The sequence below is a fragment of the Seriola dumerili genome, unplaced genomic scaffold (genome assembly GCF_002260705.1).
Source record: "Seriola dumerili isolate Sdu_G_001 unplaced genomic scaffold, Sdu_1.0 BDQW01000003.1, whole genome shotgun sequence".
Lineage (NCBI taxonomy): Eukaryota > Metazoa > Chordata > Actinopteri > Carangiformes > Carangidae > Seriola > Seriola dumerili.
The window spans coordinates 15,234,159-15,244,829 of record NW_019174258.1 but is presented as its reverse complement, the minus strand read 5'-3'; the positions used below and the strand labels follow the sequence as shown (position 1 = coordinate 15,244,829).

Below are 10,671 nucleotides of genomic sequence, written 5' to 3'. Positions count from 1 at the left end.
TGCTAGGCGCCAGCTCAGAGGAACTAGCCCGGCCTGGGTATACAGACGCACAAAGAGCTCCTCCGAGTACGAACAACAGGCGGTGAAGTTACTCAAAATTCATATTTATTTTTTTAGACGTGGATAAGAGTGAACTTCAAGGGCAGAGTCTTGAGGTGAGTGGATGAAAAGAAACTTTATCATTGCATCAAGTTATTTACGTTGTGCTAGTTTCAGCTGCAGCTTGTGTAGCTACGCAGGCTTTAACCTTAATAATAACTAAACCGGACGTTGAATTAAAAGTTTGTATGGATGGTCACACTTTACTGTTTCATGTGTGCTCGATGTTGTTGCTGTTAAATGGTGAATTAAGAAAATAGGCGCCCCAGCTGTGCCGGGGTCGTTCGGCCATTATGTGGCAAGCCAGCTGTTCAAAGTTAGCAGGGGAAATTTACCAGCTTCCCCTTAAAAATACACGAAATAACAACACTCAGTGGATAACTCAGCATCTGTTGTTAATCATCGGTTAATTTCGTGAATGTGCTCACAGTGTGTGTTACTTTTTGACGACTTTTAACACCGCGTACCTTTTTCATTTCCCCGCGCCAGACTGACTCGGGCTTTGTCAGCAGGAGGGAGTTCAGAGTGGGGGTTGGGAGTATCAGCTATATGCTTGTTTATCTAAACCCCAAAATGAAAAAGTTTTTTAAAACATGTCTCCTTCACAGGTTTACTCTGGGAACTGACACCAACCCCTCAGAATATAATGAGAGGAAAACGGTAAGTTTTATGTTTTTAAATCACGGCTCTGTCAACCGTGTCACTCAAAGTGTGCGACGACAGAAAGAGAAGAAGAGTTGATGGAGCTTTAGCCGTTTGGCTAGTTAGCTTGTTGCTGTGAGACATTAGTCTGAGCATTTTAGCATGTTTATCAGGCTTGTCAAAATCTTCTGTTTACTATGAAGACTTACAGCCACCTGTTTGCTGTTTTATGATGTTACAGGGAAGACACAGAACCGAAGTCTGTTGCTCCTGAGGCGCCCAAAGAAAACACAGCACGACCGAGAAAGAGGAAGGCAGATGTTGCCATTGTGAGTGGTCTGAGAGGCTTTCAGACTGGCCTTTAATTGACATAATGAACCCCATTTTCAGCTGTAGCTGGTGGGCCTGATTCAATAACCAAAACTGAATAACACACTGTATATTCATCATTTGCTGGCAAGTAACAGTGTCCTTTGCTTCACTAAAGTATGACTGATTGATGCAGCTGGTCATGTATTGCCTATGACTTAAGTTGTTTGTAATAATACTTTTTATTGGTGCTTATAAAGTGAAAAGCCCACAGTGCAGGATTCAGTTTCTGCCTTTCACAAGCTCTCATACTGTGGAAATGGATCTGATCTGACAAGCTCTGGCAGTTTGAATTGAATCACATGGTGAATCTTTTTTTTTTTTTTTTTTCTTCTTTTAAATCCTTTACAGTATTTACAAGATCTGGATGATGATGAGGAGGTAGCAGAGATGACGAGGAAGAAGCAGCGTGACTGTGAGGTAGGCTTGGTTATCTCTGATTAAGTGGTCTGTCTGTAGCCTTAATGTTTGAAGTCAAGGTTATTGAAGAGCTGAGCCCATCACAACATGTTATTTACTGTGACCTTACCCTCACATTTTCCTTGTCATCTCTTATTCTCTTTCTCTTTCTCTTTCTCTCTCTCTCTCTCTCTTTCTCTCTTTGTCTTGTGAAGCTGGTCTGGAGTCCTGGTACTGGTTACAAGAGTCCACACAGGTGGATTCCCACGCCTGATCATGAAGAGGACCAACCTGTTGCTCTGATAAATGCAGGCTTCCCCCACTACAACTTTAACAACATATTTGTCACCCCCGTGCATTGTGCCCCACTCCCTGCGCTGTGGTGAGTACTATTGTAGTGTGGTTAATTACAGTGGCAAGAAAGTGTGTGTGAAAGCTTGAGTCATAAAATGTGACCTGATCTTCATCTCAGTCTCTGTAGTCAAACAGTGTCCCTAAGATAATATCACACAATTATAATCTTTTGTGTTTATTGAACACAGCCATTAAACATTCTCAGTGCTGGTGGGGAAAAAGTAAGTGAACCTTTGGATTTATTAACTGGTTGAACCTCATTTGGCAGCAATAACCTCAAACCAGCTCTTCCAGTAGTTTCTAATCAGACCTGCACAATGTTCAGGAGGAAGTTTGGACCAGTCTTCTTTAAAGAACTGCTTCAGCTCAGACAGATTCTGGGTCTGAGCTCTGACTGGGCCACCCCACCCCAACAGGTGGATTTTCTTTGTTTGAAGTCACTCTGTTGTAGATTTACTTTGATGTTTAGGGTCATTATCCTGTAGCATCACCCAACGTCTACTGAAGTCCAGCAGGTGGACAGCCACCCTGACACTATCCTGTACGATACACCGACAAACCTTGGCAATTCATTTTCCCCTGTCCAGAGGCAGCAAAGCCCCAAATCATGGTGTTCCCTCCACCCTACTTAACATTTGGGATGATGTATTTATGTTGGTATGTAGTGAACCTTTTTAAACCATACATAGTGCTGCATGTTCTTCCCAAACACTTCAACCATAGTTTTCTCAGTCCATAAAACATTTTCCCAGTAGTGATGTGGAGTCAGGGGTGCAGCAATGGCGCAGCACCTTTCTCCATGCTCCATGCATCATGATGTGTGTATAGTGGACTTATGAGCAGAGACGTTAACCAGCTCCAATGATTCCTTTAAGCCTTTAGCTGTTACTCTGAGGCTCTTTGTTACATTACTGATCACCTGTGTTGAGCTTTTGAAGTCACTTTAGCTGTTTATCACTTCTAGGGAGAGTAGCCACAGAATGTAAACATCTCTATTTATAGACAGTTTGTGTGACTGTGGACTGATGAAGATCTCAACTCTTTGAGATGACCCTGTGACCCTTTCAGCTTTATGCTAATCAACAATTCTTGACCTAAGTATTCTGAGATCTCTTTTGTAAGGTATGGTTCACATCAGATGTTTCTTGTGAACAGCAAACTCGAGATGTTTGAGTCTTCAATTGTCTCTAACCCACAGCTACAGTCCGGTTTCACTGACTTGACTCTGGACTTTGATAACTCCCGACTCCAGTTAACTTTTGTTTTTGTCATTAGCTAAAAGGGATTCACATACTTTTTCCAGCTACACTGTGAATGTTTGTCTTTTAATATGGACAAGAACAATACAATTGTTTTATGAGTTAAAATAGATTGTGTTTATTATTAAAAAATTAGATGAAACTCTGGAGATATTTTAGGACAAGTCGATACCTAAATGGAGGTAAACCCAGTGTTCACTCACTGCTTCTTGCCACCTTATCTCCACATCCCACAACCACGTTTGCTCTCTCTTATATCAAAGCGCATAGAGGGAGGTGACAAATTAAAAGAAAAACCTGAATAAATGAGTTAATTCATGAGGGATTTTGGAGCAGTTTGTTAGCAAATGCTCTCCTCCATGATCAAAACTAAAGTGAGGGAACATCTGAAGGAAGAGTGCTGTCTTCCCTCCAGAAGAATTACAGAGAGTTGGAGAATCTATGACATGCAGCACTGAAGATGTTTCTGGTGCATATTTTTGAAACATCTTATTAAAATACTTCATATTGGTCTTCCTTCCTAATTTGTCACCCATCTGTACTAAGGCCTGTAAACCCATGTAGGAAACATACTCTGCACATGTTGCACCACAAAGACAACAGTCGAGTTGAATCCTTGACCATTGTGTCCATCTATTTTGTTAATTAGCTGGGCCAGTAAGGATGTGGTGTGGAACAACATGTTGGAGAAGGATAAGACCTACACCAGAGATGTGCATGTGATGGAGAAGCATCCTCATCTTCAGCCCAAGATGAGAGCAATTCTCCTGGACTGGCTCATGGAGGTCTGTAGCATGTCTCAGTGACCAGTTTAATAACTTCAGTCATCACACCTGTAAATGATGCATGTAATGACTTTAATTTTGATCATTTCAGCAGACTGTTACATTAGGGTTAAATTGGCTTTTGTGCTTTCTCTGAACAGAAGCTATAGACGCTATAAAGAGTTTACAGGACCTGGTCTAAGCCTGTTAACTATCAGCACTTCAAGACATTTCCAAGCTGCTGTTCTGCTGCTAAAATCTAGATTTCTTATAAACATGATGTCATCTGACAAAATCACCAAACACATAAGACAAAGAATGAGCTGTGGTTTCTGTGACACTCACTGGTTCTCCTGTTTTCGGTCCAGCCAAAAAAAAATGCATGAACCTTGCAGAGCATCATGTTAAGTTTCATGTTTACAGAACAGCTCTTAGGGTAAAGTACTGTCACTAGTAAACTGTGCCGTAGGACTTGGTCAGCACTCTGCTCTTTCTCTTTGTGATGTAGTCAAATTCTGCTTTGATCTGGTTATTGAGATGCAAGGTAATGTGACTGCAAACCTGCGTTAGGTGGATAATTATCCGTAAACATCCTGTGGCATAAACAGTTAAAGTAAAACTGACAGAGAGAAAAAATTACTTTGAACATCATTGTACTGAAGGTGAATAATGAGCTGCAATGACTTATGAGTTCTCCTGTTTCTGAAGGAGATCAACCAGTCTGATAGGGTCTTTACTCAATGTGATTAGACCAAATCAGCTTTAGCCCTTTGATTTTTGGTTCCTCTTCATATCAAAGGATAAATTGCTATGAATAATGGTGATAAGAGCTTCGAGATCTGAGATCTGTTTCAGTGCAGCACCGTTTAAATTTAAACACTGAGATAGTTAATTTTGTCTCCCTGTAATGTTGTTGCTTGAATATATTAGACTTGATACCAATTTAAAGGTACAGGAAACTTTATTTAGAATTGTATTACTTCCATAGCTATATGTAGGAATACATGCAATGTACTCTGCAAAGCATTTCCAGTTTCTGAAAAGATTAAGTTGTGCCACGATGTTGTGGACGTTTCAATTTGATTCAACCACGGACATCCATGGAGACAACAAAATCTCATGTTGTAGGTTGCTATGGAAATACAGAAACACAGCACACAGTATAAAGGTAACTGAGGAATCTCACAAATATAACTGAATGAACTGAAAACGCTACAGAGCAGCTTCAATTTCTACCCAACAAGAAACCAAATGACAAGTTTGTTTGTGCTAAATGGAGTAGTGTGTCAACAATGCAAACAACAACACACAGATCCACATAACAGCTGATACACAGAAAGAGAGGGGTGATGCAACAAGCCTTTAAAAGTCACATTCCAGCAGCTGTAACAGTTCACTTTGTTTTGTATCTAGTGCTGCTTGTAATGTGTGCTTCACAAACATCCTTTTTCTTTGACACTTGGACTTTTAACCAGAAACCTTGCACAGAGCTTATCCCAAGTGTACATTTTTCATTAGTTATAGTCGTGCGCTGACCAACACTTCACAGAGGTCAAGAAGTCAAATCCTGGATGAAACCCAAAGTAAAGCAGGAAATAAACAGCAGGGAATCTAGTTAATTGTAAAAAAAAAAAAGAACAGAAAAGAAACTTACAGCACTTTGTGACATGTCTAACATCTGATGAAAACATAATTAATTAAAACATATCAAGCTATAATCACACCTGTTGAGTGTCCAGTGCCCTCTGAATCTTTGCTCTTGGTTGCATTCTTTTGTGAAACATTGTGTGGAAATCTACTGAAAAACTCATTCACTGTCATTTCAATTTTTTAAGCAAGAATATAAAATATGAATGACACTTATCAGTAATCCACCATCATTATAGTGAACTTCATTTAATGCCACTCGCATAAACGAACCTACCAGTGTATGTGGTCTGAAGTCGTGGGAGTTCATCTCACTGAAGCAACATTCTGTGTGTGTGCATGTTTCAGGTGAGTGAGGTGTACAAGCTGCACAGGGAGACGTACCACCTCGCTCAGGACTACTTTGACCGCTTCATGGCCACACAGAGAAACGTCTTCAAATCAACGCTGCAGCTCATAGGCATCACCTGTCTCTTCATCGCTGCCAAAGTCGAGGTGAGACATACTGGACTGTGCGGGACGTCAAGTGGAATGATCTAAATTGCCCTTTGCACCTTTTCTCCTGCCTTATTTTGTAATATGTTGGCAGGTATGGTTGGTTATTATAATGATCTTGTAATTTTGCTTCTTAGGAGATGTATCCTCCCAAGGTCCACCAGTTTGCCTACGTTACAGACGAGGCCTGCACGGAAGATGAGATTCTCAGTATGGAAATCATTATTATGAAGGTAAAGAACACAGATGTAACTCATTGATCCATGACACATCAGTATGAACTGGTCTGCATTTGTCCAAGGGTCTGTAAATAGTATGGCTCTTGTAATGATTGGCCCTTAGTTACCTTTCACCACTGGCGGACAGCATGTTCTCCTCCTTTTTGTTTTATGACATGAGTTTCTAAATGCATGTCTGTCATACAGGTAGTTATTCTAAAACCTTGCTTATGTAGTCTCTCTCTCTCTCTCTCTCTCTCTCTCTCTCTCTCTCTCTCTCTCTCGTCTCTAACACAGGAGCTGAAGTGGAGTCTCAGTCCACAGACTCCCATCTCCTGGCTCAATGTTTACATGCAGGTGGCCTACCTGAAAGAGACAGATGACCTGCTCATCCCCAGATACCCCCAGACTACCTTCTCACAGATATCAGAGGTGTGTGTGTCTTCACTAATGAATTGATTTATCCATTAAGTATTTAAATACAGAAATATGAGAGTTTAAGTAGATGCACACTGAATCCAGTGGAACAGGAGATGGATGGAGCATGAATGTGCAGCTGACAAATCTGCAGTAATGTGATACAATCATGTCAATGTGGAGCAGAGTCTGAATGGAAAGTTTACACATCTTGTAGAAAATTTGGATTATTTGACCGTAAATCATCCTCTGTCTCATTTTATAAGAGCAGTACTTCTTCTGAGGTGTGCTCTGATGTTTAACTATGGTGTTTTTCTGTTTTTTTCTAGTTGTTGGATCTCTGTATGCTAGATGTGCGTTGCCTTGAGTTTTCCAATGGCACCCTGGCTGCTTCAGCCCTGTTTCACTTCTCTTCCTTGGAGCTGGTGGAAAACGTTTCAGGTAAAAATAAGACAAACTTCACTAACTTTTAATCTTCTTGAGCAAAAAGTTTTTATTAAACCATACCGTTCATCCCTTTGTACATGCAGCCCTGAAGTGGGTGGAGGTAGAGGAGTGTGTAAGGTGGATGGTGCCTTTTGCCATGGCTCTGCGGGAGGTTGGCGGGTTGCCCATGAAAACATTCCCAGGAATCCCTGCAGATGACATGCACAACATCCAGTCCCACGCCCCTTATCTGACATGGCTGGTAAGTGAAAGTATTCTCTAAATTAGAAAGAAACCGGGGAAAATCTTGATCCATGAAAAATAAGAGTAATCTTAGGGAGTGAGGATAAAAAATGTGTGCAGCCATTTAACCTGCAACCTAACACATCTGAAATGTTTTCAGCTGAGGACTTGTAGATACAGCAGATTCAGAAAGTATTCAGACCCCTTCACTTCTTTACACTTTGTGTTGTAGATGTAATTTCAAATGGATAAACCTTCTATCAATCTACAATCAACAACCCATAACAATAAAGTGAAAACCATGTTTTTGAAGTTTTGTAAATTTATTCAAAATCAAAAACTGAAATATTTTACAAAAGCATTCCCACCCTTTACTGTGACTCTCTAAACTGTGATCAGGTGCTTCCTGTTCATCATCTGTGAGATGTGTCTAGAACTTGACTGGAGTCCACCTATGGCAAAGTCAATTAATTGGATGTAGTTTAGAAAGGCACACACCTTTTGTGTGTATGAGGCCCCACTATTCACACTGCATGTCGGTGGGAATTTTTGGGGATAATGGCGAGGGTTACGTGAAGAAACTTAAGACTCCTTTGAAACAAAAGACATGTAAAAACACTCAACTCAATATCTTCTGTAATAAATGAATAAGCTCCTGAAAAGGTTTGAAACACATCTACTACTCCAGTAAAAATTCAACATCATAAATGTAAATATGTCTGATCATAAGTTTAAGCTGTTTGTAACTCCACTAAAGACTATCAGTATCTGTACACTGAAAGTTTCACAGGGTATTTTCATTGCACATTTTCACAGTATGGTGGTATTTTGCATAATGAACCGAAGGCTGTGATGAAGGTCATGATGATTTCACTGCTTCCTAGTGACAGCACAGTTAACCTGTGTATTCCTGCTGTCTACAGGACAAGGCCTACTCTTACCAGGATGTGGAGTTGGAGTGTCATGGCCGGTGCTCTGTCCCTTCAGGCGTCCTGACTCCACCTCTGAGCAGTGAGAAAACTGAAGAGCTGGCTCGCGTGGACAGCACAAAACTGAAAGTTATACCAAGGATGCACGCGGCATCTCCACAGCGGTCCCTTCCAAAGTAGCGAAGCGACCACTGAAACTGATGAGACAACAGCAAATTTTAATTCGATTTTTACGTTGGAGCTGTAAGAAAGGCGCAGCTCTGATATGTTGCCTCTGAACAGTGACGCCTCTGCAGCACCAGTACAGATGTATGATGGATTTCTGGTGGGGAAACACTGGAAGTGGTATTTTCTCATTTCAAAGTCATGCTGATTTACTTGGATGCTTTTAAATGTCTCTGAAGGGGGTGAATACACTGACTTTGGATAAATTGGGGAAGTACTGACAATCAGTGAACAAATGGCTTTGATCCCCACAGGAATCTTTACCTATTCAACCCTCCAGCTCGGGTGAAAACACAAAGCTAAGGGCCAGTAGGGATGGGATGGCCCGAGAGGAGAATTTTTTTTTTTTTGTTTTTTTTTTTAATAGCATTGCACCCTGATGCTTGCATTAATTACCAGTCACACCTACATTTAATGGTTGCCATCTTTATTTGCTATGCAGAGGCCAAATTCAGTTTTATGGAGTCTGTATTTGATCCTGTGTGTGTGCTAGTTTTTTTTTTTTTTTTAATTCTTTTAGTGGCCTCATTTGCCCAAAAACTATTCCTAGAGTCCTATTTGGCTCTATGTGCTGCTATAAAGTGGGCTTTGCATGATGGAGGGGGAGGAGAGCGAGTGTGTGTGAATGAGTGTGTGAGATTTTTTGTTTTTTCTTAATGATATGAAATAGGGTGTTGCTCTTGTTTTTGGTTGTACTCTCTGTACATTTTATTGGATAAAACATGGCCATGTTTTACTTGGGGACCAGTAGCTCGGCTACATAAATGGACAAGTGACAAAGCCAGGCTTCAGAAGCTAAACTATTGATTGTATTTAACTTTGTTTTTTTTTTTGTTTGTTTTTTTTATCCCAACCTGCAGTTCGTTTGCCCACCACCAAAATGTAAGATTTCTATTTTGACGTTTTAAAATAAAATGCTGCTACATATTTTCCATCAAAGAAAGTTTCTCAAGACTTTTTAATTTAGCAATCCTTTGTTGTACTATGGGTTTTCAGTGACATGTCATTTTGAATCAGGTTTATCATTAATATAAAGTACTGCAAGACAGGTAGCTTAAATACTTTTTTTCAATAAAATATGTAGTATAAAATTTAAAAAAAAAAAAGTCTAATACAAACATGTACAGTGTGCAATATGAATTATGGAGGTACAATAGTTCACAGTATGAAATTAGTTTTAATGAAATCTTAGTGTTAATGTCTTCTTCAAACCTTACAAACACACAGATGCACGCAGGTTTTATTCCACTAGATGTCAGTGTGATGCTTCAGTTTGCAAGAGAAACCTGCACAAACACCATGCATGCAATGCACAGATGTGATATTGAGGGGGAAAGGATTACAAGAGGAAGTTCTCATTCAGTTCAGAGCATGTGTGTATTTTAATGACAGAGCAGAGCTGTCAAGTCTCTATTCATTCAAGGCAAGTCCAAGTAAAAGTTGTCTGAGATGTAAGTTGACAGTCGTGAGAAAAACATTGTAAAAATCTCTGGTTGTTATTCCAAAATGCTGATTCCTTGATCACACTGTGACTCACACCCACCAATGGCTCATTTAGATTTTTTGCTGACCAAAGACGGCCTGCAGCAAAAATCAGATAGTTTCAGAAATTAATCACCAAGTTCTCTCAGTGTGACTGCTGCTACAAGACGTCTACAAACCAACCAATCAAAATGCAGCATGATATAACAGTACAGTGTGCTGGTGGGTTCTCTTCCTGAGTGAAGTGTAGGGAAAAACCACAAACCACAGCAATGGAGGTGAAAGAAAAAAGTTTGTGATGTTAAAACAGAAAACCTTGCAGAGCTCCATTTGTCTGTCTCTGCTGTCGTACTTTTTACTCTGTAATGCTAAAAATCTCAATGTATTCATCCCACAATCTGACATGCCTCAGATTGGTAGCGTACAGATTGAGCTAAAGAACCAATCCTGCCTGTTTTTTCACACAGTCTAGAGTCTTTCAGGATCAGTAGGAATGAAACTGTTAAGAGTAAAATTTGAGTGGGACACTCCAGTAATGGAAAGGTCACAGTGTTTGCTATATGACTGCACTGTCCATGGTTCAGTTCCAGCTGGGGACCTGTGTTGCATGTCATGACAGTCTTTATTACTGACTGTCCAACAAAGGCATAATGCCAAAATAAAAGCAGTAGAATTTGGTTCTTAACTAAATCAAAATGATAAG

At 40.2% G+C, this 10,671-nt stretch overlaps 1 protein-coding gene across 1 annotated transcript; it reads left to right on the top strand.

Moving 5' to 3' along the window:
- ccne1 (cyclin E1) lies at nucleotides 1-8,876 on the top strand. Its single transcript, XM_022742633.1, has 12 exons — nucleotides 1-155; nucleotides 708-759; nucleotides 983-1,070; nucleotides 1,462-1,530; nucleotides 1,725-1,891; nucleotides 3,772-3,907; nucleotides 5,882-6,028; nucleotides 6,166-6,261; nucleotides 6,544-6,678; nucleotides 6,993-7,104; nucleotides 7,194-7,351; nucleotides 8,256-8,876. Exons 2-12 carry the CDS (start codon nucleotides 746-748, stop codon nucleotides 8,439-8,441), a joined length of 1,308 nt encoding a protein of 435 aa, XP_022598354.1. The 5' UTR covers nucleotides 1-155; nucleotides 708-745; the 3' UTR covers nucleotides 8,442-8,876.
- Nucleotides 8,877-10,671: the final 1,795 nt, after the last annotated feature.